The sequence below is a fragment of the Danio aesculapii genome, chromosome 2 (assembly GCF_903798145.1).
Source record: "Danio aesculapii chromosome 2, fDanAes4.1, whole genome shotgun sequence".
NCBI lineage: Eukaryota > Metazoa > Chordata > Actinopteri > Cypriniformes > Danionidae > Danio > Danio aesculapii.
The window spans coordinates 38,028,466-38,056,308 of record NC_079436.1 but is presented as its reverse complement, the minus strand read 5'-3'; the positions used below and the strand labels follow the sequence as shown (position 1 = coordinate 38,056,308).

The following is a 27,843-nucleotide window of genomic DNA, read 5'->3' as shown; positions in this document are numbered from 1 at the left end:
GAGACTAATTTATTCATTTTATTTATTTATATTAAATATATATATATATATATATATATATATATATATATATATATATATATATATATAGTTAATTATTTATATTTATATTATTAAATAATATATATAAAAGTTTCTTTCATTTGTATGACTGGCCTTAATAAATATCTTTAGTGCAATACTGCCACCTATTGGCAAGATTATTCAATGCTTTATAACTATTGTTACTGTCTGTGAAAGTGAACTTTGTATTTTTTTATACTGAGCATGTATTCTTGATCAGTCTCTGGTTTTTATTTCTTAAATTTAATTCTCTAATTTAAACTGGATGAATAATTGTGAATATAAACCTTTTTTTGCATCGTTTGTAAATGTTCTTTATTCACATTTTAATATAGTTCACTAAAAATGCCCCCCCTTTCTCCTGTTGAGCACGAAATAAGATATTTAGAAGAATGTTGGTGGCCAATGTAAATTTACTGAAATATTGTGTTGTTGGTCTTAAATCTTTTTTAAACAGGTCTTAATTTTCCTTTGTTCATGTATAGCTACCAAATTCAGCCAAAACCCATACAATCACCAACAATCCATCTCAATAAAACTTTTTTTTATTTAAAAAGGTAATTTTTAACTCTATTTATCGTAATGGTTTAAATATTTTACTTACAATAACATTTGTTTAAAAGTTGTATGTATTTACTGCTGAGGACACTGACCTGGACAGATTGTTGTGCATAGATTTAGTTTACTATAGTTTTTAAAACGTTTGTGCATTTTTTTAAAAATATTTTAAAGAAAGTTTATGTAGGAAAAAAGTGTATGGATACATTTAGAGCTTGCTTGTTTTTACACAATATTTAAAATATTTAGCTAAGAAATAAAATCTAAAATATTTTTATTTTTTATTATAAATGTTATTGTATCATTAAATGTATTAAATTATAATACTTTTTTGATAGGGCAAAATAAAAATCTTTTTCATATGGACCATTTGAAAAATTCCTTAGCCTTTAGCCCTTTATGGGTCTAAAATTTCATTCATTAGAGTCTTAAAAATGTCTTTAAAAGTCTTAAATTTAACTCTGTGAAACCTGCAAAAACCCTGTTTTCTGGGTAAAAAAATCCCTATTGAACACAGTATATTTAATTTTAGGAAACATTTATAATAATTTGGAACAGTAAAGATGTCAGGCTAAATAATTAAAATAATCATTGACCTCTGCTTTCTTTATTAGTCTTAAAAACACAAACTTTACATACACCTTAGAAATAGTATAACAGAAAATTTAGCGGTTTACAACCATGACTTTTCCAAACTGCGGTAAATCTTGAAACCGATCATTGTCCCATCCTTGCTATATACACCAACGCTAACATCAACTCTCTGCTTAACCAGCATTCTTCAGAATATCTTCTTTTGTGCTTGACAGAAAAAAGAAACTATTACAGAGCAGGTGCATTGTGAATACATTTTTGTGTGTGAACTATTCCCTGAAGACTTTCTGAAAACATTAACAGCAAAGAAAAGAAAAAGAAGTCTCAAGTGCATGCTATTTACCAGCATGGAATCGATCCAGCATGGAAAATGTTGGTAATTTAGAAGTAAATGGGAAGAATAGCCTGCTGTGTTATATAACCCACATCCTACACCCTGCTTTCATGTTGGACAAGAACAACAAAACGCACTGAGATTTCTGGCCTTGACAGAATAGTGAAGGTAGGGTAAACCAGGGCCGTTTGTTGTTGTTTGAAGAGCTTTGATTGACACTTTTCAGCTCATAAGCTTCTATCAAGGTTAAAATATAAGAGAAGACCACTTAACATCAAATGAATCAAAGTTAAACATTAAAAAGAATTGTGGGAGTTAGACTGTGTGACATCTAGATATGTTACATAATACATTATACGCTGTGCTGCTATTATACAGAGCCCTCTGTTTAAAACGACTTTATTAGTATACAGTCATGTCCATTCTTAGGAAAACAAATGAGTTTTATCCTCCAATCGCCTAATGCTGATGTTAACACAATGCTGTCTAAGAGCTCAGAAGGCAAAGTTCAGTTACTGAACAAATATAAGTGTCAGCTCTGTCCCTATAGGAGCAGGGATGGATTACTAAACTGGCCAATGGGGCCCCTGGGCTTAAAGATTGCACCATCCATTTTTTGGAAAACCCAACAACAATGGAAACAAATGCTTAAACGTATGCTTAAATAAAATGAAAGAATTGATAAAAGTGGCACTGATTTACACTTTAACTGTTGAAATGTATAAAGTTTAATTCAGTTGATTAAATGTCTTTAATAGATCCTCCTTCAAATATAAAACTCTTTAATAGTGTAAATCAGATTTTAGATGCTATAAGTTACCTGAAATTACAAGTCAAATGAGATTGTTCTTTTTAAATCAAATGTAATTATTTGCATTATTTTATTTATATACATTTTTGAGGATTGTAAAGAATAGCAGTGCACTAGTCCTTTTAGAGGGGTTCTATGGTGGCAATTTATTTTATTTATGTGATGTATTAAATATGTGTATATTTGTTGATGTATTAAATACAGTATGTGTATCTGCTTCAGTGTTGATTTTTGTAGTGTTGCTGATATTTGACTTGCAGAGGAGCAAAAACAATTCATCAAAAAATGCTAGTCTTAAACCCTATGTAAACCCACTATTATTATTTTTATGGGGGGGGCTTAGTGCAGACATCTGATGCTGAATGAGAATATAAATATTTGTTTTCCTCTTATTTCTTACTTTCGATACTGTGAATGCTCAGCTAAGGGAAGAATGTGACAGAAAAAATGGGAGGGGGTCTTTGAAGAAACTGGCCCCGGGGCTTTTTGAAGTCATAATTTGGCCCTGGCCTAAGACATAGAAAGAATTACTGTATTATTATTTTATAAATACTGATTTTATTTGAATAGTTTTAGTCATATTTTTGCAATAGCATTTTACATAATTCAGATGGTTTAGACATCAGTTACTCACTTGCAGTTTAGCACCTATCTATGAGAGGTACATTTAATGTATTGAAGTTATTAATGCTTACTGATAATTACACAACCAATCAAAGGTCAAATCTTAAAAAATAAGATTGTTAATGCTCATGAACTGTTATGCTCAATAAGATAACCGTGTTCAAACTTCATTTTTCAAGTATATGCGATTTCATTAACTTGACTTCTTAAAGTATGCTTTTATTCAGGATAAAAATAAGAAAGTAGAGTATGAAGAGTAATAAAGAGTATTTCTACTCTTAAATAAATGCTTTCTTTTGAAATAATAAAAAACAAAAACATTGCTTTAAACTTGTTATTAAAATTATTAAATGTCATTAAAATGTTACATGAGTATCTGATTTCTGAAGAATCATGTGACACTAAATACTGGAGTAATGGATGATGAAAATTCAGCTTTGCCGTCAGAAATAAGGGGTAAACTTCTTTAAATTATAATATAGCCATATATGAACATGTAAATAAAATAATAGCTAATATATTTGTAGATATATTATGTACATATGTTGTAATTCTAAAAATTTATATGTAAAGAGCCATTTTTGCTATATTTTGAAACACGTTGCGTTTATGTACATATAAGACATATTATGTACATATATTTTTAATATGCGAAACATTTAAAATTTCTTGATTATTTGATTACTACACTTTTAATCCATATTGGATTGTTAGGAACTTATTTTGGACAACTTTAAAAGTGATGATTTTTCCAAATATTTTTTTAACATATATTTCTTTTGTATCTCGGCTTGAATTTGCCCAATCCTAACAACCATACATCATTGGAGAGCTTATTTATTCAGCTTTCATGTGATGTATAAATCTCATTTAAAAGAAATTACAGTTATGACACACATATCAGATTTCAATGTCATTATACCCCTGATATATTTAAGCTATTTTGAACTTGGTACACAATATTGCAGTATTTTAGTAGTTTTGGTGAACAGTAAACTGACAACATACTTTTGCATGGTAGTGATGAAACTTATTCGATCCTCTTTTCTGGCTGCATGCTTTCATAACATGTCTGTGACAACAAACATGGAAGCGATTGCATGAACTGCTTTTGTAAGTTGTTTTGGAAAAAAAAATAGCCTGCAGATTCATAAATATACATTAAATGTAAACTACGAAGTAAACCTCACGAATACGTATACTCTAATATAGTTTACTGAAACACTATTGAATTATTTACTAGCCTACTGATAAAAGCAGTAATAACATAAAAATTGATAGCTAGGCTAGTTGTTTTATGTAATGAACGGTTAAACTGAATCGCATTCTTTGCCACATTCATCGAATATTTTCACTTTTGACAACAAACGAAGCATCAGTAAATAGTGCGAGGGTCCTTTAAATACACACACACACACTGCACACAAGTATTTTTCCAGCTCCAGAGCTGCTGGACAGGAATGAATGGCACACCCGGATAGCGGAAGTTGCGCTGTACTATGAGGCTTATGCACACATTGGTAGATGCTCTTACAGCCTAAAGTTACTCGTACAGTGAAGCACATCGTCTAAAACATCGTAAGGTCAAAACAGAAGAGGAGGAGCGGATGAATTAGGCTCTGAGCAGCCGACGGGCTTCGGCGAGAGGAATTACTGCGCGGCCAAAGGTAAGACGATGAGCCCGGGATCCGATGCTCCAAACATCCACGGACACAAACACGGGTTGACAACACTCAAGATGAGCACAAACTTGACTTTTGCTATCGAAAAGTAGCATAAGTAACACTTAATTTAGTCCCAGCTAGATTCATTTCACCACAAAGCGGAATATTTGTTTATCTCATGCAAACAACAGGAGCGACATGTTACGGTAGCGATATTAACTGGTCGCAGTTTTTGGATGATTCGACTCTTATACTTCACTGTTGACGTTTTTTGTTAGCATTTTAGTGCACCTGTTTTTGATACACACGCAGCGATCGTGTTTAAAGATGGTCGACTATAACCGAACACATGGACTGCGCCGTAAATAATATATGAAGATGGTTGTGTTAGATGTCAAAACGATAATGAGATGTGGGAGTGCGTTTTATAGGAGCGTGAAGGCCGCGGTGCGCATGCGGGAATGAATGTAGCGAGTGTGGGAAGATCTGAAGTGAAAGCAGGTGTATGTTTGAATCCCACCGACAAAAAAAAAAGAGGCAAAGGTGACAATAATTTAACAACTATTTGGGCCCTTAGGACTGTTTTAATGGAATGGTGCAGTCAAATTAGACATTTCTTGGAAATAAAAGGAGATTTACAGTTTTCTTGCATCTTTCAACTGTAAGTTTAGCTGTAGATAAATGAAGGGAGCGTTTCAAACATATTTTAAAGGTAATTTGTGTGTATTTATTGAAAAATGATCAATTCGAGCATTTACTTGGAAAATATTTCAGGTTTTCAGACATTAAATATTTAATATTCGATATTTAAGGTCTATAAGCGTCTAATATTTAAATCTAACCTATTCGTTTTTTGCAAATAAATGCTGCAATTGAAATTTTGAAGACATGTTATCAGTGTTTATAACAGAACTCAAATGAACAATTTACTGAAAACAAGTATCTATTGACAAATTTAGAGAACTGATAGTAAGTTTTTTCTCATTGTATATGAGTATCCATTAAAACTAATCAAAACGTTAACAATATTCAAAATGACACCTATAGAATTATAAATTGAAATTTCTGACATTTATTATGTTGTAAAAATCTGATTTTTAACATTTATATAAAAAAATCATAAAAATGCACAGTATCCACAAAAATAAAAACCAGCAACTTAATATCTCAACAGCACTAGTGCTTTATACACACACACGGCACACACACACACACACACATATATATATATATATATATATATATATATATATATATATATATATATATATATATATATATATATATATATATATATATATATATAAACTAGTTATTTTTACGTTTTAAAAGTCTTTTTATTTTTTTTAAATGTTACTTTTTTTATACTTTCATCAAATACATGCACCCTTGGTCACAGACTTTTTTCAACTGCAAAAAAGTCTTACGGTTTTAAAAATCTACAAGCTAGTAGTTTTGCCCAAAAGAATTTTATATAATTTCCTACTGAACCACCAACCTCCCTAGTCCATAAATTCTTTTATGAAAGGTGGAATTTTATTCATTCATTCATTCATTCATTCGCCAAAGGGTTGCCAAAGCAGAATTAATTGCTAACTTATCCAGCATATGTTTATACCACATCTTTGGACTTGAGGGGGAAACTGGAGCACCTGGAGGAAACCCACATGAACACGGGGAGAACATGCAAACTCCACACACAAATGGCAACTGACCCAGCCGAAACTCGAACCAGGGACCTTCTTGTTGTGGGGCGATTGTGCTACCCACTGCGCCACCGTGCCACTCGGTGGAATTTCAATATATATATAATACATTTTCTCAGTTAGAATGTGATGTCTCATTAGAGCATCTCAAACTGGCATGGGAAGAAGATCTTGGAGCAGAAATTGAAAACTGGTCGGTGCCAATAGCCTAGTGGTTAAGTGCGCTGACATATAGCACCATGGTGCTCACCGCGACTCAAGTTCGATTCCCGGCTCGAGGTCCCCTGCCGCCCCTTTCCCGCTCTTTGCTCCCATGTCCTGTCAATTCTCTGCAATATTCTATCCATTAAAGGTTAAAAACCCCTATAAAATAATTATTTTAAAAAAAGAAATTGAAAACTGGCAATAGGAGGAAGCACAAGAACAAGTTCTTTCTAGGCATGATTTAATACAATTTAAGATCTTGCACCGACTCGTCTACATTAAAGCTCTTCAAGATGTTCCCCTCTGTAGGCCCACTGTGTGATAGATGTAGCAAACTCCGGCATCGCATGTTTTGGAGTTGTCCTAAAGTTGTCAATTGTTGTATTTTGGTTTTTCAGTTATTATCAGAAATGGTGGGAAAACAAATACACCCCGGGCCTATTTTAGCTGTATTAGGTGTCAGTCATGATGCAGAACTGTCTAAAAATCAAAGTACAGTAATTAGATTTATAACCCTTTTGTCGTGCAGATTGGTTTTACTGAATTGGAAACGAAAAGATCCGCTGCTCCACATTGATAAAAAATGTCATATCCTGCCTGCAACTTGAGAAGCTCAGACTTTCCTATACTTAGGAATTTCTATGTAATATGCAATCCGTTTATTAAGTATTTTAACAAGTATGGATTGAACCCAAGTAGAAACACCTCAAACCCCCCTCTCTTTTCTCTGGATTTTTGGTTTTCTTTTACATATAACATTAACATGACATTACAACTTCCTGTTTTAAAGAAAAAAATGTATACATGTGTAAAAGTTATCATTTGTACTGATGTAAAGAGAAGAGGATGTAAAGAGAATGTTAAAAAAAGTTTTACGGTATGTCGTTGTCTGATTATAAAATTGTTATTAACCCAAAATCTTGCTGAGTACATGTATACATTTTGCTCTATTGTTTAGTAGGTGGAAGATCTAGGGTGACTTCCATCAAAACTCTGAGCCATGTTTTGTTTCATTTAATAAGGAATAAAAGAGTTTAATTTATTTTCCTAAAATTACCCAAATTTTCTGTTTGAAATGAAAGCATGTTAGACACAGAGAGTTGCAGTTAATAATAAAAATACAACTTTATATTTATAGTTGAATCAAGTAATAATAATCTTCCAGAGTTTATTGTCCTTGTTTTGTGCTGTGAATGCTCTGGGTCTTCTTTCAGTTTCTATGAAAAGCCTCTCTCTCTCGAAATCTCTGATTACAGATCCAGTCATGACTCCGTCAGTGCGTTTACAGGAAATGATCCGGGTCATCCGAAGTGCCCGGACGCAAGGTGAAGAAAGGGGCATCATCCAAAAAGAGTGTGCAGAAATCCGGGCACAGTTTCGCCAGACTGACAATGGGGAGCGTTCGCACAGTCTGGCAAAACTGCTGTATGTGCACATGCTGGGCTACCCTGCACACTTCGGCCAGGTAACTCCATGTTTTTGTGCCATTGCTGGATTGATGAAAAATTTGGTCTTGTGTCTACTTAAGGATCTTTCCACAATATCTGCCTCTTATTACATTATATTATGTTTTCACCTACAATATGTTTCTTGTTAAAAAATGTAGTACTTTCCTCTGCAGATGGAGTGTGTACGTCTGATTGCGAGCCCCAGGTACAGCGAGAAGAGGATTGGTTACCTGGGAGCCATGATGCTCCTGGATGAGAAGCAAGACGCCAGCTTACTGATTACCAACTCAATCAAGAAGTAAAAAAAAAAACTTGTATATGTTGCTTTTTTTGTGTTTGACACAATCAAAATGTTAGCAACTCCATAACAACACCCCAGAAACCATCCAGGCCATTTCTGGAAAACTCATTGCAACCCAATAACAGCACCCTAACCTTAACCCTATTGCACTGAGAACACTTGTTATAATAAGCACACTCAGAGCACCACAGCAACCACATGACAAAATATAAGCAACCACAAGATTACCCTACTAACCCCATAATAATCAGCCTGAACACCGTAGCAACCTCATGTTAACAATCCATAACGCTTTGTTAACCACATACCAACATCCTAAGGAACCCTTAGCGATGACCCTGAATAGCTTAGCATAGCAATCTCAGAAAATATCTTAGGAACCACTTAGCAACATCCTAGCATCCACCCATAACACCCTAGCAACCTCCTATCAACTACCCAGAATACCGTAGAAACCACTTTCAATACTCTACCACATCAATTACTCTAGCAACTACATTTTGAATACCTTATCAAGTGTTTTGGAGCATCCTACATGATTCCAAGCAAACACAGATTACTCTAATAACTCTAAATTGCTTAGTAATCTTCTGGCATACCATAGAAACAGCCTACAGGATTCGCACCGGTCATGGAATTCTTGGAATTTTAAAAGGTTTATTGAAAGTCTGGGAATATTATGCTTTTTTTATATCCAGGTTACAGAATGTGTGGGGTAGGGCTGCACGATTTTGACTAAATTGATTCTGTAGATGTAATATAAAGGTTAATATGAGGAGGCTATTAGTATTGTTATATGATAAAACAAAAATAATAAAATCCGGCCTATGTGTAGGTTTACTGTTGGTTAATATGCTAAAAATTTTGTGCTTAGACTTGAAATGGTGGATTTGAACTTTAAAAATGTCCTGGTTGTTAATTCAAAGTAAATTGATCACATCAGAATATAATTATTCATATTTCTGAAGTTGAATTATTATGTTTGAGATGTATGCTTGTCATTTGTCACTGACAACATTATTAGACCATTTTATTTCATTGGTAAAATGAAACATTTGTCATCAGATTGCCTCTTGTATTATATTCAACATTATATAGGGTAGAGTAGTTCAACTGATCCAGTAAACATTTATTTTCATGCACAACACTGTGTTCACTATGAAAGAAATAACATATCAAATGCTTGTCATAATCCTACAACAACAAGTCTAAATTGCGATATGATCATTTAAATGATGTGGGTGCTTTCACTTTTCATGGCTCCCTTCACTTTGAGTTCAGTTTGCAACAAAGTGAACATTAATTGCAACTTTATTACCTGTTATTCACAGCCTATGCAGGTTCTGCTTGCTAAAGTAGACATCATTGGTGGGCACAAGCGTGTCCTCTCGTAATTTCATGGCCGCGAATATGTCATTACATAAAGATAGAAATGACTTTTTTGGGTGAACTATACCTTATAAATACAGTATGTGACCCTTTTAACACCATTTGGTGAGTAACGTATATAAAACAATGTAAAGACTTGTGCGTCCGCCTTTATGCTTCTCTACTGACCGTGAAAATATAATTGGCTGAATTATAGAAAAGCTGAATTAAGATTGTGTGTTGAATCTTGATCTCAATCTTTGTATGATTAATCGTGCAGCCCTAGTCAGGGGGTTTTGTTGTGTAGTGTAGCCCATATTAGGTAGCATAAATGGTCACTGACCAAATTGGAAATATAGCTAATTAGGTTGTAAGCTAAATACTGTTAAGTTTTGTTTATTTATTTATTTATTTATTTATTTATTTATTTCCCTCTGCAACCAGTACTTAGTCACTTAAATCTTGGATTGATGTAAAAGAATCATTATTTAATGTATTAATCAATGTTATATTAATGTTATAATAGAATGTAAAATATGACCAACCCTCTTGAATTAAATAAGTAAATTCAGTCTATCTTCCAGTCCACCGTTTGGCTTTGGGTTTAGCTCAGTTTCCTAAACAGCTGTGACATGATAACACATAATTAAAGATATGTTTTCTTTTTTGTCTGCTCAGAGCTCATAGATAATGGAAATTCAATATAATATTCACTATATTTGACTTAATATAAGCAGTTTTAATATGTATTTATTTATAGTTTTATTGTTATTGACAATATAATAACATCCATCACTCTGCCGGTGTTGCAGTGACCTTTCCCACAGCAGTCAGTATGTCCAGTCTCTGGCTCTCTGCACTCTGGCCTGCATGGGTTCATCAGAGATGTGTCGAGACCTGGCGCCAGAGATCGAGCGGCTCCTCAGGGCCTCTACTTCTTACATCAAGAAAAAGGTCAGTTCATGACATTTGGTGTTAGTCAACATGTTTAAGTGCAGCTGAAGTCATGTCAGCATCCACACTAACACAATCTTGCTAAATGATGTTTTGTTTCTTTGCTGTGTTGGAAATTATTTAGGCTACGCTGTGTGCCGTCCACATAATAAGAAAGGTCCCAGAGCTTGCAGAGCTGTTTACTCCTTCAGCAAGGTCTCTGCTGTCTGAGAAGAACCATGGTGAGTTTGATAAACTGTTCAAGATTATATTATGTACAAATCTTTTTTTGAATGTTACAAGCTAAAAAATTACAGTAACACTTTATTTTGATGGTCCGTTTGAGTATTAGTCGACTGTCTGCTTAATATCTGTTGATACTGCTCCTTCAACAGACATTTAACTGACTATAAGAAACTTTGTAAGTACGTCAACTTACATTAACCCTAACTCCAACTCTAACCCCAACCTAACAGTCTACTTATAATCTAATGAGAATTAATTAGCATGTAGATGCAATATCACTTAAATTCAACAAACAGACCATCAAAATAAAGTGTGACCAAAATTATGACTCGGTATGAATGTGTAACAAGCAAATACAGCTTGTGCAAAAGTCAAACTGAAACTTTTTTAAGGACTGTTAATTCTAAATCCCAAGATCAATCTTTTAATCCATTTGAGTGAATAAAACTTTGGTATAGACATAGTGAGCTTGAAAAACTCTTCAAGTTATGTACAAATTATGTACAAAGCCCTTTTTGTCTATTTCAAACTAAAAAGTATGTCTCAGTATGAACAAACAAATACGGCTTGAGCAAAAGTTAGATTTTTTTTTAAGATTTAATTCTTCATTTTATTTTAAGGACAACTGGTTTAGTCCAAAAAAGCTAACTACTTTTTGCATTTGGGTTGGTTCACGTTCTCACCACAAAATAACTACTCCAGGGTTTGTTTGAATGGTCCTTCTTTGGTCCGAAAGGCAATAGAAAAGGAAACAAACTCTGATACATTTTAACCAAACTAAATGAGGAAAGCATCCTAAATCGCAAGATCAATCTTTCAGTCTTTTTATGTGTGAATAAAACTTTTGTAGAGACCATATTTAGCATACTTTCCATCCAAAATCACAAGAAGCTTTTGTTGGTATCTCTCAAATTCTGACCAATTTATCGATTTAATTTGGAAATTCAAACAATAAGGGCTGTTTTGATGCACTATAGTTTAGTTTACTTATAGTATAATTTAGTTCCATCCCTGCTTCAACACACTTACCTGTAGGTTTCAAACAAGCCTGAAGGACCCGATTAGTTTGATCAGGTGTGTTTAATTAGGGTTAGAGTTAAATTGTGCAGAGCTGTGGCTCTCCAGGAACTGGATTAGACACTTGTGCACTATGGTGTAAAGTATGCTGTATAGCAAAAGCAGTGCAGCTGTACAAGTGAACTTGATCATTTCTTCCTTTTTACTACTAATTATAGCACCAAATGAACATGAATGAAAATCTTGCTTTTCTTAAACCATCAGATGGTGTCCACTGCTTAATACTTTGCTAAAGAAATATACTCTGGAGAAGAGAATTATTTACACTATATTAGCTTTTGTGTTCATTGAGTTTTTAACTGTTTAAAAACGATTGTCCTGTAAATGTTTTATTTTCAACAGTAAATTTGAGTTGAAACTACATTGTGTTATATACATATTTATAATAATTATTTTATTTGATAATTTATTTAATTCTTTAAATTATTTAATATAAAAATGATTTAATATAAATAATAAAAATGTGGCTCTCAAAGTCACTTAGATCACCTTTCTTCCCCATTCTGACACTCGATTTGAACTGCAGCAGATTGTCTTGACCATGTCTACATGCCTAAATGCATTGAGTTGCTGCTGAGATTCACTGATTAGAAATTTGCGTTAACAAGCAGTTGGGCAGGTGTACCTAATAAAGTGGCCGGTGAGTGTATTTTACAGCTTTAACTGAGATAGATTTTGTTATTTTGAAGAAAATTGTTATTTATACCTGAATTTTTTTCAAAAGGCAGTAGCAAAGTTTGTTAGTAAGTGATTAATAAAAAAGAAGGAATTTTATCTTTCAGTTTTCCTTCTGCTGTACCCAAAAAATACCAAACAGACAAAAAAAAATAAAAATATTCATCACACCCTTTCTCCTCAAGTGTGATTTTTTTTAATTTTGAAGGATCTTAATATTAATGTTTAAGTATTTTATAACTGCCTAATTGATTGTGTGCGCAGGGGTTCTGCACGGGGCTGTAGTTCTCATCACCGAATTGTGCGAGCGAAATGCTGACACTCTCGATAAGTTCCGCAAGGTAAGTTAATTTAATCGAAAACATTTACTTTAGCTGTTCACACTCATACAGACGACTTATGGCTTTTCCTTCTCTTTCTGCAAGGCTGTTCCTGAGCTGGTTCAGATTATGAAAGGTCTTGTGACGTCCAGTTACTCTCCAGAACACAATGTTGCTGGTATCAGTGACCCCTTTCTGCAGGTCTGTCATCTACAGTCAAGCTCAATATCACTCTTTATTATGTTTAAACATACTGTATGTATATTAAGACATTAAGACTGGTCTCTTTCTGTCCCTCAGGTGCGCATTCTTAGATTGCTAAGGATTCTGGGTCACAACAATGACTCTGCTAGTGATGCCATGAATGACTTGTTGGCACAGGTGCAATTGAACAAACATTTGCTGTATGACGCCGTTATGCATATTGAAGGCACAGTTTATAATGTTTGATGTTGGTGATTGACAGGTGGCTACAAATACAGACAGCAGTAAGACTGCAGGCAGTGCTGTGCTGTATGAAACAGTTCTGACTATCATGGACATCAATTCAGAGAGTGGGCTTAGGGTGTGTCACAATTTTATATATAACATAATATACAGTTTTATTTCAAGGCATTAAATGGATGTAATTCATGTGTTTTAAGGTACTAGCAGTAAATATTCTGGGCAGGTTTCTACTAAATAATGACAGGAATATTCGGTAAGTTTATTTTTTTCATTGTGCTTGCAAATCTTATTCATTTATTCCATTGTATTGTTTTTTTAATCACATATGCATTTGTTTGCTGTGATCTGATTTTAATCAGAATGTGCTATGCAGAGGATGTCAGGGTTAGCCAGTTTTTCCTGTTTGAGTAGCCTACACCACTCTAAATATGATCAGTACAATTATTTTTAAAGATCTTAATCAATCTGTCGAGGTTTTTGTAGGGACATTTTTATTCTTTTAATTTTTGAGCTATAAAGACTGATTTTGATATGGCTTTTCTCAAATCTTGCGACATTATTTGATTCAATCCTTGTGTTTTGATGTAAAAATTACAAAATTCTTGTAAAATGTATTTTTTAATCTTAACAAATAACTGGACTCCCAAAATCTTTGAGAGCTGGATTAGTGCTTAATTACTAATTACTAAAAAATATAAATTTTTAAGCAAACATTAAATTCACTAAAAGTATATGGTGAATCAAATGCTGCATCTTAATGTTGCATCAAAAAGTCCTGTCAAAAATGATGAGCAGCATCACTTCTCAACATAAATGATAATCAGAAAAGTTTCTTGAGCAAAAATCGGTGTATCAGCATGATTTCTGAAGTCTCAGATAGCGCTGAACACTGCAACAATGATGCTGAAAATCCAGCTATGCCTTCACTGGGCTAAACTGCATTTGAAATATATTTTAGAAATGAAAGCAATTATTATGAAATAGATGTCATGAACTGGATAAATGGTGGTTAAATAATGGACTTCAAAATGTTTTGACACCCTCAAGGATAGTCTGTAGCATTTTCTTTTGTTATTTATTGATCATCTGTTTTATTTGGTGGTTGAAGCTTGAAAACTATGACAGAAGATCCTGTTTAAATACTGTCTGAGGAAAAGAAGCTTTGTTTGTCAAGCCAACATAATAATATTTCACAGTATTGCTGTATTTGAGCAAATAATTTCAGTTTTTATTTACCACAAGAGATTTCTTTAAAAAAACTTTTAACTCTTACAGAGGCCAAATATCAGGGTAAATAAATATTATCTCAAATTAGATTTAGTCTGTGGCCTTTTGGAATAACTGAATAACTGCAGATAATTCTTTTTAAACACAGAATTATTTTGATTTTTTTCTGTAATTTTAGTATGAAACTTGCAGCGATACACTCAATCTCTGTCTCCTCTTTTCCATTACAGCTACATATCAATGACGTCACTCCAGAAGATAGTGCAGACAGACCACAATGCAGTGCAGCGCCACAGAGGCACCATTGTTGACTGCCTGAAAGATCAGGACACCTCAGTCAAACGGTACTGGATGGGATAGTAAAATGAAAATGCACTGAAAATACAGACGTATACAAATAGAGGTATAATTGAAGCAATACGTTCTGCTCTTTTTCATATATAGTCGTGCACTGGAACTGTCACTTGCCCTCGTGTCACCTGTGAACATTCGCTCAATGATGAAGGAGCTCCTCATTTTTCTTTCATCCTGTCCTGTAGAGCTTCGATCACAAACTGCTTCCGGCATCTTCAACGCTGCTGAAAGGTATCATTGGTTCTTTGCATTTCATATTTGATTTAATTGCATTATATGTGCGTGGGGCTCAGCCTTGTTAGGTTGTGTTTGGGCTGGGGGAGGCATTCCAGAAAGCAGGTTATGTGACACACCAGGATAGGTTTAGGGAAATGTAAGCCTCAAAAAAACAGAGGTAACTTTTAGAGTATGCAAGTAGCCGTATCAATTTACACTCTGAACATATTAGTATTATTTATTCATGAATTAGTATTTATGATCATATTATTAATGGTTTAGTTCCCCTCTGAGCTTTATATGTGTGTGTTTGTTAATATATTTCATAAATTCTCAATTAAATGCTGTGCAAAAGTAATGTTTATTTGTACTGCGTTTTTTTATTTAGTTAAATTATTAAAATTTTTGGTAACAGGACATCTTTCTTTAAATGTGTTGCTTGTGTAATTTCAACAACAACAAAAAATACACAAAAATGGGAAAAAATGGATTTATATAATAATAACTTTTTTTTAAAAAGTTTTTTAGTTTACCTTAATTAATATAATAAGGATTCACGATATCGGGTTTTTAAATGTATATTTTCAAGCTTCTTTTGACTGATGTTGATATCTTTCTTCTGTATGTGTGTTTTTGACAAGCTTGAGTAGCTTCTAACCATGAAATAAAATAAAAAATATTTGTTAATTTCATAACAAAATTGCACTGCATGTTACTTTTTACAGCTGTGTGAACAAACATTATTATTATTATAAACTTACTTTAGTTATACCCTTATCAAGCAGAAGGTAGGAAGTAAGTTAAACCAGCTTTCTGGGATACCCCCTGATCTCAATTTTTTTATCATAACGAAACATTGGCAAATGTTATGATAAATAATAGATTGATAGAATGATAGATTTAAATATAGATGAGAGATTTATATATATTTTACACATACTTATGACCATATACTTATATATTGACACACATATAAATTATTATTCATGTTACATTCAAATATTGGTTCATTGGTACATGTATGTATATAGTACTGTACGTGTACAAGTATGGTGGATACATATAACCTAACAACAAATATACATTCCTCTCCAAACTCTGATCTCAAAAGTAACTTAAAAGCCGTATCCAAAAAAATAACGTGGCATGTGGAGGAATCCTGATATACTGCCAATTGTTGTGTTGTTGTTGGTTTTAGTGTTAGCTTGTCTACTTGTGTCACAGGCACTGAGCAGCACTTTGTCTTTGTGTCTCCGTTAGGTATTCCCCTTCTAAGCGCTGGCACATTGATACCATCCTGCATGTGCTCACCACGGTAAATAACCACATCTGCACAACCGAACCAGTTACATAACTCCAAAAATATAACACAAATTCATTCCAATTCTGAATTAACCATATTTTACGATTATGAATGTTACAATTCTCATACATTTCAACACAGTATTGTTTTCTTCTGTGAAGCACAACAGGAGTTTATAGGCATAATATTTGATAACTTATCTACTTTTACTACTTTTCTTCTGTTTGAAAGTAAATGAGCATTGTTAAAGGGATATTTTATCCAGAAATTTAGATTCTGTCATTTACTCACCCTTCACTTGTTTTTTGATTTTGCTTCTTCTGTTGAAGACAAAATAAGATATTGGAAAAATGCTGAATATCTGCAACCTTTGATTTCCATAGCGCTTGTTATTCTTACTGTGAAAGTCAATAGTTACAGGGTTTAAGCTTTCTTCAAAATATCTGTTTTTGTGTTTAACATAAAGGTTCGGAACCAATTGAGGAAAAGTAAATACTGAGTAAAGTTTAGATTTTTGGGTGAACTATCCCTTTAAGGCCATGATGTACTGATTTGCAGAGCTCATGTAAATATTCACATTGAAATTTTCTTGAATCCAGAACTTTTTAGGACTTTTTGTTTCACATTTGCAAGGTTAAATCAATCAACAAACAGACAATTGCATTATTTAAACTGAATGTTTGCCTTCCAATACCAGCGTATGTCTCAAAAGTCTGACTTGTTTTGCAATTGCAAATTTGGTCTTCTCTTCTGAGAGTAACAAACACAACAATTCACAACATAACAGTTTCAATTGTTTTCTGATTCCACAGCAAAAATGAGCTTCCATACATGAAAGCTCTAAAATCATTTAAAAACCTTTTCAATAGCTTATTAGAAAAAATGTTGAAAAGAAAACAATACAGTGTTAGAATGACATTAGGGTGAATCAGTGATTGCTGTTTTTATTATTGGTTGAAATATCCTTTCATCCGTATCAGGTTTTAAACATAGTACTGTCTCTTTCAGGCTGGAGGTGATGTAAGAGATGAAACTGTGCCCAATTTAATCCAACTCATCACTACCGCGTCTGAACTCCACTGTTACACCGTTCACAAGCTCTACAGAGCACTTGTAAAAGATATTTCACAGGTAAACATATTCATTTCATTTACATGTTATGCATATTTTGTTGAATAAACTTTACCTGTGTGTACAGTCCTATTCTGTGTTTGGATTCATATTGAATCTTTGTAAGTGCTTGTGTGTAATAGATATTTCTTCTATATAGCAATCCTTGGTCCAAGTTGCATGCTGGTGTATAGGAGAGTATGGAGATCTGCTTCTGAAGGGCGAGTGTGAAGAGATCGAGCCAGTGCAGGTAAACCGATATAAACATCATCTGAGAAGCTGAGCCTGACAAAATGATTATACTTAAGTTGACTTGTCAGTTTGGAAAGTATGAAGTTTTGTGCTGTTTACCCTGTATTTTAAACAAAATTATTAGCCTTGCTGTGAAATTTAAAGGTTTTTTCAAATATTTCTTAAGGGCTGTTTAATGGAGAGAAGAACAGATTTTTAAATATAATGGTTTTAGCAACTCGTTTCTAATAACTAATTTCTTTTGTCTTTGTCATGATGACAGTTCATAAGGTTTTACTAGTTAATTAGCAAGTTAAATGCTAATCTGAGGTGATTATTTTAACTAGGCAAGTCCTAGCACAACTGTGGTTTGTTCTGTGGCCAATTGAAAATGTATTTATTTATTTATCTATTTTTTTTTGAGTGGGATGCTGAGCTCTTGTCTGATTTAATGATATATGCTACGCTAAGCTAAGCTAAAAGTACCAGACCCGAAGATCGACTAAAAGCATTTAAACATGGTAAAACTCAACTCTTTATCTTTAGGGGACTTTTTAGGGAACATTTTTTACCTTAAATAAACAATGTATTCCAGCTCGTACCAGCGACCTTCTTGCTGTGAGGCGATCATGCTACCCACTGCTTCGCCCCTGTATTCCAGCCCATCTAAGGGAAATAGGATTTAACCCTTTGTAATGTAACCCTTTTAAACCTTTTTTAAGGTCAACATTATTCACCCATTTAAGATTTAGTTTTCAATTGGCTACTGAACCAACCACTGTTGTCCAATTAATTTAACTTGCCAGATTAACCTTATTAACCAAGTTAAGCCTTTAAAGTACACTTTAAGGTAAATAACGCTTTGAAACAAGTGGTGAACAAATGGCAAGTTCCTCCTTCAGAGATGAGACCATTTATCAATGTTTACATTTTAAATAAGTGGCAAGAGGAGTGGGATACATTGGAAAATAATAAAATGTATGAAATACAACCTGAAATCTAAAACAAAGTTTTAAGACATTTTAAGACTAGATTTGATCAAGTGATTTTTACCAGATGTCATATTGGACACCTATTGAATTAACCCATGCCTTTTTACTTAAAGATAAAGATCCCACTCAATGTTTTTACTGCACAACTCCCCTTACTGTAAAACACACTTTACTGGACTGTCCTGCTTTTAATGATTCCTGGAGGCTTTTTTATTTAATGAACTTTTTATTTAATTTTATTTAATGAACTTTCTCAAAGGGCCATGAAACCCCCCTCTTTCGGGTCAAGTCTCCCTCAGAATTTTTTCAAAAATGCTTCATAATGGGCATGGAGTGCTGCGAGCAGAGGGAGGAGACCCATGATTTTATAGTTTATAAAGTTAAAATGCAAAGAAATAAACAGTAATTTAATGTCCTGCTACATTTGTGATTCATAATTTTATATGCACATAACCACAATTTGTTATATCATTATAAAGATGATCCTGTTTATATAAACACTATAAATGAGGAGGACTTCTCTCCTTCTGAATCTCTGGGTTTGAATGCAGACACAGTGGATAGCAGTGCAGCAGTTCTCTTGCCTTATCTATTTCAACCAATGTGTCTTAATAATAACAAACTCAACTGATAAAAGGGAAAGTGCGCCATTCTCCAGTTCTCGTACAGCTCTCTCGAAACAAAATGCTTGTTGCAAACCAACAGCTTTGCTGTATCAGCCCTGATAGGGAAAAACATGCAACAAACCCCGTGAATCATAGAAAACAAACACATACAACTCGTGCCGTGCACGGACGCGGTCTCACCCAGTCTTTGGGTCTCACAGCTTGGCGGGTCTGTCTGTCTTCAGAAAGCACGTGCTCTCAGGAATAATTAAGAAGCAGGGTCTCCTCATAGGATAAGAAAACTCCCCTATGAATAATAATGAGAAACCGACACATCATCACTCCACTAGCAGATTCGCGCTACATCCCCGATTTTGATCCCGCCCCAAAGTAATTTTAAACCCGGAAGATGAAATTAGCTGACAAAAGCTCAAAATTATTCTGTTTTTCCCCACAATTAAAGCTAACAGGTGCTAAAGTTGTCTTAACTGATGCTCAACACACAAATCTGTTAAAATCTCAAAAAAGTACTCAAGGGTTTCTTGAACCTTTAAGGCCATTTTTAACAAAGTGACACCAGGATAAATGTTAGAATTTTTATCAGGTATTAACACTAAAAATCCTATTTATGTATTCATTTTTTTTTTATTGTATATTTATTATTGAAATGTTCTTGCCATGAAAATATTCCTTGGTTGCTGACATGACATTAAATAAAAATACATTACAGTACATCAATTAACATTTAAAAATATATAATTAGAAATTAAATATAAATATGATTAGTAATACTAACTCCTTGCTTTATTAAACATCACTTATATTTATCAGATATATTTGAGAGAGAAATAATGTTTCACTGGAGAGCTAATAATTTTGTCTTCGTCTGTATATTTCAGATTAACATCAGTACTGAAATCTTATAGCGCCCCTGTACCATCATCATCATCACAGTATTTGTTATGTAACGAGTGACTAAATTGAGTTTTGGGGCCTTTTCTGTCGCTAGGTTACAGAGGATGACGTTCTGGATGCCTTGGAAACCGTTCTACAGTCTCACATGTCGGCTCCGGCAACCAGAGGCTTCGCACTCACTGCGACCATGAAGCTGAGCACTCGCATCACCGACAATGTCGAGTATGGCTCATAACTGCTATGAATTCCTCACAGAAGCATACTGTAAATTCTTGACGTTCATTTATTTATTTTTTGTTTTGTCTTACATGTTTTTTCTTCTGTTTTTAGCCGAATCAGAAGTATTGTCAGTATTTACGGCAGCTGCATTGACCTGGAGCTTCAACAGAGAGCAGTGGAATATAATGCACTTTTCAAGAAATATGACCACATGAGGTACAACCATGTGCTTTAAAGGGAGAATGTTCTGCCAAAAATGAAAGTTCTGTTATCAGTATACACCTTCCACTTGTTTCAAACCTTTCTTTCTTCAGTTGAATGTGTTTTGAAAAATAGACATCAACATACAGAATGCACTACCTGACAGGTCTTGTCATCGATCCCAGTTGTAAGAGCAACAAATACCAACTTTTCTATTCTTCAAATGAATCATCTGTTGATCTGCATCCTAATCATCACAAATATTGCAGAAGACCTATTGAAACTCGGGTGGACCCAAGATCAGTCAAGAAATCAGTCAAGTTTGGTGAATGAAAAATCATAGTTTGAGGTTACATTCAGTATAGTGGCATGCGAGAGATCTTCAGAGTGGAGGGCAACATCAACAGCCTGAGGTATCAAGACATTTGTGCTGCCCATTACATTACAAACCAAAGGAGAGGGCAAATTCTTCAGCAGGAGAGCACTCCTTCTTATTCTTCAGCCTCCACATCAAAGGTCCTGAAAGCAAAGAAGGCCAAGGTGCTACAGGATTGGCCAGCCCAGTCACCAGACATGAGTATTATTGAGCATGTCTAAGATAAGATGGAGGGAGGAGGCATTGAAGGTGAATTCAAAGAATCTTGATGAACTCTGGGAGTCCTGCAATAATGCTTTCTTTGCCATTCCAGATGACTTAATAAGTTATTTGAGTCATTGCAGAGATGTATGGATGCAGTTCTCATACAAAAAAATTATTATTTTTCCATTGCACCATGACTTTATATTCTATACTGTACATTATTTCCGTTAAGTGACAAGACTTTTGTCTAAGTAAAGGAAAGACTAATTAAATAATTAAAAATCAAGGCATGATCATATTTTATTTTGGTAAAATAAGTGTAATCTAGAGGCATTTGCCTTTCATATAAGTCTTTTTCTTATACCAAATGATCAACTAGAAGTCAAGTTATTATTATCAAGACTTTTGTCAGTTCAAAATAACTTATTTTGTGTTCAACATAAAAATAGACTAATTTAAATATTTAATATCAAATTCAGATTTTCTATTTCCATAGACCTATTTAAATAAACCATTGTTAAATAATGATCTGGTGTATGCCTTTAATTAAACAGCTTAAAGTGCAATTTAAAGGCTTAATTTGGTTAACTAGGGAAGTTACGATAATTAAGCAAGTCATTGTATAACAGTGGATTATTCTTTAGACATTTTTTATAAAAATTGCTAAATGGGACTTATAATATTGACCTTAAAATGTTTTTTAAAAATTCAAAAACTGCTTTTGTTCTAGCCGAAATAAAAGAAATAAGACTTTCTCTAGAAGAAAACATATAGGAAATACTGTGAAAAAGTCCTCCATTGAACATAATTTGGGAATTATTTGAAAAAGAAGAAAATTCACAGGAGTGCTTATCATTTTGACTTCAACTGTAAAGAAAAAAAGGCTCAAACAAGTTTAAAACAAGTGGACGGCAAGAAAATGAACACATTAATAGCCTATTATTTTCACTGAACACCCTGAGAACATGCTAGAATTGAGCAGATGATCATCAAGCCAATCATCAGTGAGCAATTAAAGTTATTGTTCTCAGAGCTGCGGTGTTGGAGAGAATGCCTTTGATGGAGAAAAACTCACCAGGCCACACTAATGGAGACTCATCAGGAGAGATTAAAGAGCCTGAGCCAGCCAAAACCAAACCTGTTGAGCCCGTTTTGCTCTTAGAACCAGCAAACCAGGTAATTATTATAGGATAGCTTACACTAAATCAGAAATGAATAGAAATGTACATCATTTACACTTCTGTTTAAGGTGTGTGATCTTCTGGATCTCTTGGGTGGGACGGACACACCAGTTCAGCCCAGCTCTGCCCCGACCAGCACTGCAACAACTACCTCTAGTGCCGATCTTCTGGATCTGCTGGGAGGGCTGGAGCCCACGCCAGGTGATAACACACTCCTGAACAACTAACCATTTCTACACCCATTTCACATATTTCCAAAGTAACTTCTGATTAGTTTGGGGTCTGCTTGTTTTTGTCGTTTTTTTAGAAATGAGACAATAAATGAATGGTTCTCAGCAAGGAGGCGGTGGCCCAGTAGTGGGTGTTTGGAAGATCGTTGAAATGGCCTTAATAACTCAAAATCATTTCAATTCAATTCAATTCAATTCACATTTATTTGTATAACGCTTTTACAATGTAGATTGTGTCAAAGCAGCTTCACATAAAAGGTCATAGTAAATTGGAACAGTGTAGTTCAGTTTTCAGAGTTTAAGTTCAGTTCAGTTTAGCTCAGTTCAGTGTGGTTTAATAATCACTACTGAGAGTCCAAACACTGAAGAGAAAATCCAACGATGCGGAGCTCTACAGATTCCAAACCATGCAAGCCAGTGGCGACAGCTGAGAGGGGAAAAAAAAACTTCACTAAGATTTCAAATAAGATAAAACAAGCATTAAGATAAGCTGAAAGTAATAAATATAATGCCAAAAATGTTGACAACCACTGCATTAAATAATGTTACAAAGTTTCTATTTATAGTTAGTTGTTTTAGGCATTGTTAATCAAATATTAATTCAAAGTTTTGAGTTTTGTAGGTATCACTGCAGCCCGAAGACCTCCAAGTGGGAGGGACTTACCCCACAAGTAGGCTGAGTTTAGGTGGTGTAAATGGAGTAGACATTAATAAAAAAACATCAGGTAACTGTGAGGTTGGGTTTATGGTTGGGGTAGGTGTAGACATTCATAAAGCACAAAATTGGACTCGTGTACAAGACATTAAATAAATAAAAACTTCAGATTTGTACAGCCTACTTCGAGCTCAAGTTCCACCCACTTGGAACTGACTCTGTTTATACCCTTCTCACCAAATCAGCAAATTAGGGTAATTTCTACAGGATCATATGACACTGAAGACTGGAATAATGGCTGGTGGAGATTCATCTTTACCCTCACAGGAATAAATGACTTATAAAAAAAAAAAAACAACAACAATATTTTAAATTACAATAATATTTCACAACTGTCCTGTATTTTTATTAAATAAATCCAAACCCAAACCTCTGACAAGTTCTGAAAGTTGTACAAATCTGCCAGTAGGGAAGGTATCTCAGTTTTGTTGGTGTGTGTTATGTTTTTTTGCATATAGTACCTGCTGTGACGGTGTATGAGAAGAACGGAGTGAGCCTGAAGATCCAGTGTGACAGTCAGACAGAAACAGACATCACAGTCACCCTTATTGCCTCAAACTCCACTCAGAATGACATCAGCAACTTCACTCTTCAAGCAGCAGTACCTAAGGTCTGTACCTGCTCCATTTACAAACTTATCATTGTCAGCAGCCATATGAACAAGTTATAAACAGCATGCAGCGGTATTTTTTCATATAAACCACTGAACTCCTGCACTGTAAAAATAACATAGACAACTGTTCAATCTGGTAGCTGTTTTTTTTACATAAATGTTATTTTGTTATAAATAAATGTTATTTATTGCTTTTATTTGACATTTGTTTCTTGGTGAATTTTTTTTCTCTTTATTTCCATACTATTATGAACAGAATAAATGACATTTTTCAGAATCTGTTGTTATAATCCTATTATTTTCCCTGTCTAGAGTGTTCAGCTGCAAATGAAGGCTCCGAGTGGTAATGTGATTGCAGCACAAGGCCTTGGTCAAGTCACACAGACTGTTTTTCTCAACAACCCTAACAAGGCAAGTCCTTCCAGCTGTAGTTCTGTGTTTGTTTTTTTAGTAAAGGGACACTATATGCAAAAATGAAAATTACTATTATCTACTCAGGTCATTCCAAATCCCCAAGACCTTCATTCATTTTTAGAAAACAAATGTAGATATTTTTGGATGAAATTTGAGTTTCCTCATCCTCTATAGACACCAGAAAGGTACCAAAACATTGTCAAAACAGTCCATGTGTGTTCAAAGGTCCAATATTAATATTCTGAATCTTTAAAAATACGTCTGTGTGCACATAAAAAACAACTTTATTCAACAGTTTCTTCTCTTCAGTGTCAGTATATATATATATATATATATATATATATATATATATATATATATATATATATATATATATATATATATATATATCAATCATATCTGGAACTGTTTTAACAGCAGCTCGTTGATACTGTCAGTTACAAATAAACTTGAGTGTTTTTAAAGTATATACACGTTACTCCATTTCATTAAGAGTGTTTGTGAGATGTTTTTCAATATATATTACTTTAAAATGGTGGTTATTTTCTATTGTGATTTCCACTGGTTTACATTATGCGCTCCTGCATTTGTCCACAAACATGGCTGACCGCAATTCGCCGTGATGTAAGATGCGTCCCAAATTGCATACGTATGCACTATTCCACGCCATTTTGTAGTATAAATAGTGTACGTAGTGCATTCCCACTGAAAACTCTAAAAAAGATAAGTGCACTTTAATTACCCGGATGCTGCATTTATTCAACCGGTAAAAAGAAGTGTGTTATGTTGGACATTTCACGCACTCAACAGTCACTGCTTTGCTTATGCAGCGGAAGGGGCAAAGCTATCATAAATTTGTTATTTTTGTTTTACATGCACACTAATATATTTGTGTAGTGTGGTAATATTCCGATTCAACCACTTATGGCAGAGCTGCCCAAACTCAGTCCTGGAGGACCGGTGTCCTGCATATTTTAGTTCCAACCCCAATTAAACACAGCTGAACCAGCTAATCAGGCTCTTTCTAGGTATACTAGAAAGCTTCAGACAGGTGTGTTGAAGGAACACTAAACTATGCAGGACACCAGCCCTCCAGGACTGAGTTTGGACACCCCTTACTTAGGGTATATGGTCTGTTCTGAGGATGTTTTCAGAACCACTCCTGTCTATGGAGGATGAGGAAGCTCTCAGATTTCATTTAAAGTTATTTTAATTTCTATTCTGAAGAGGAACAAAGGTTTTGGAATGACATGAGGCTGAGTAATCAATAACATCATTTCCTTTTTTACGCGAGTTATTTTAATTTCTATTCTGAACCCTTTAAACTCCTCTTCACTTCATAATACTGTTTTTCCCCAACAGGTCAGCCTTAAAATGCGGGTTCGAGTTTCTTACTCCGATCAGGGCACAATGCTTCAGGACACAGTACAAATTGACTCCTTTCCTAGTCCGTCCTGGAACAGTCAGCCATCAGTCGGAGTCTTGTGACAGATCTATGTGAATCCAGACGTTAAACGGTCACCTGTGGAAATGGGCAGCTGCCTGTCAACCTCTCTGAACAGATTTGATACAACAGATTTTATGAAGTGTTACCTTGGTTTGAATTGTCTAGAACAAAGTGTGGTTCATTTGCTGTTATTATTACCACACAAGAGTGAACAAATTAATGTACACTATCATTAGATGAGGTCTTTTATGCATCGTCACTAAATAACTATATGAGAAGCCCCATAAATGATATCGTCTGGGAATGAAAACATCCTGAGCTCCAGTTGCCTTACTGTTAGTATCAAGCCTTTCCTCAGCATCTTTGTTTTGTCAATTATGAATTCTCCTCAGTCTCAGGACATTCCTGCACCACAATTGTATACTTTTATTGACGGTGAATGTGAACTTGCCATTTCACATACTTAAAAATGTCCCGTTCATACTTCTCAACCTCATTGTGTGTGTGTGAAATGACAAATATCCATCGTTTATTCCTCTTTCATCAAAACATAATACAATAAAACAGATATGGCATAACGTGTTGTTTTGGGAAGATAATACACATCTGTGTCTCTTTTAGACATGCAAGAACTGAATAAGGAGCTGTGTTAAAATTACTGTTTAAAATAGCAAGAAATAATAAAAATCAAACTTCTATAAGCGTTTCCTAAACCATGAACAAAAGGGGTAATTCCAGTGCACAACTTTATACTGCAGAATGAAAAATCAGAATTAAACCACAACATAAACTCACATTAAGGTTGTGAACAGTGTTCAGAAAGCATCTGCATGATGTTCTCTCAATCCCGAGCAGTTGTGATGACAATAGTATGGTTTATGCAAAGCCAAGTGTCCACTGGAGGCATTGAGCACCAGAGCCTTGTGGCGATTCTGCTGTTTGTTCCGAGGGACATGATAACACACATTTCTACTATTTACAAGCTTAACAGATTAGATTTAGAGGAAAGAAACTGGCAGGACTAACGCAGGGTTTCTCCTCCTCTGAGAGCTAGAACTAAATGCAGGACAGATCCTCCCTGGATTTTGTAGTCAGCAGCTGTTTTCTCATCATTCCTGAAATAAAGCAGAGATAATTTCAGAATTACACCCAATATTTGACTTCAAAATGACACTGCTGCAACCTTACATCTGTTTTCCGCTGTAAATGAGTCTCTGCTGTTGTGGTGGGATGCCCTCCTTTTCCTCCACCCTCTCTTTGATTCTCTCCACCTTGATTGGAAAAAGATTTCTGTGGTTTTCCTCCAAATTTACTTTCAAAATTACAGAAATGTCATTATAATCATAATATCCATACCTTGTCTGTAGGCTCAATGTCAATCTCTATTTCTTTGCCTGTGAGTGTCTAAAACGTGATAGAGAAAAAATACATATTATTTATTCATCTTAATAGCTTACATATTAAGTAAACATGCAGGTAAAACTCGGTTATATTCAGCAAGAATCAAATACGCAACAATTCATGCTCGCACATGCAAATTATCCATGGTTTCTCTGTTCATTTGAAATAAACTGTGGTTATTGCGAGGGGCCGAAAATGTTTAATACGCTTATACTATAATAACACCACGGTTAAATATTGTTTCTGGAAATAACTAATCACGAAACCGACATTTTAGAGACAGATCACGTTAAATGCTAAGATAAATATCGCTTACCTTAACTTTAATCAACATGTTGAGGTATGTATTTTAACGCATACGATGTGAACAGAAACTAGATATTGTTCTAATATTTTACCAGTAGTAATTGTTTAAATCGAATGCAAATGTACCGATTAAAACCCTTCTGGTGAAAGGAGAAAAACTGCCCGCTTTCCCGTGTAGCTAGAATTAACTCCGGGTGGTTTAGAACAACT

The 27,843-nt window shown here is 34.3% G+C and overlaps 2 protein-coding genes across 2 annotated transcripts; one reads left to right on the top strand and one right to left on the bottom strand.

Moving 5' to 3' along the window:
* The first annotated feature begins 4,430 nt into the window (after positions 1-4,430).
* On the top strand, positions 4,431-26,504 carry ap1g2 (adaptor related protein complex 1 subunit gamma 2). The gene is made up of 22 exons (XM_056479068.1): positions 4,431-4,651; positions 7,815-8,023; positions 8,180-8,304; positions 10,488-10,629; positions 10,754-10,850; positions 12,871-12,947; positions 13,032-13,127; positions 13,227-13,307; positions 13,393-13,491; positions 13,571-13,626; positions 14,831-14,944; positions 15,045-15,185; positions 16,431-16,485; positions 17,482-17,604; positions 17,744-17,833; positions 20,421-20,548; positions 20,657-20,761; positions 22,358-22,502; positions 22,576-22,708; positions 23,911-24,062; positions 24,378-24,476; positions 25,842-26,504. Exons 2-22 carry the CDS (start codon positions 7,823-7,825, stop codon positions 25,965-25,967), a joined length of 2,385 nt encoding a protein of 794 aa, XP_056335043.1. The 5' UTR covers positions 4,431-4,651; positions 7,815-7,822; the 3' UTR covers positions 25,968-26,504.
* On the bottom strand, positions 26,423-27,817 carry nedd8l (NEDD8 ubiquitin like modifier, like). The gene is made up of 4 exons (XM_056479075.1): positions 27,644-27,817; positions 27,283-27,330; positions 27,115-27,197; positions 26,423-27,041 (listed from the first exon to the last, which is right to left on the bottom strand). The coding sequence occupies exons 1-4, from the start codon at positions 27,659-27,661 to the stop codon at positions 26,948-26,950; spliced, it is 243 nt and encodes an 80-aa protein (XP_056335050.1). The 5' UTR covers positions 27,662-27,817; the 3' UTR covers positions 26,423-26,947.
* Positions 27,818-27,843: the final 26 nt, after the last annotated feature.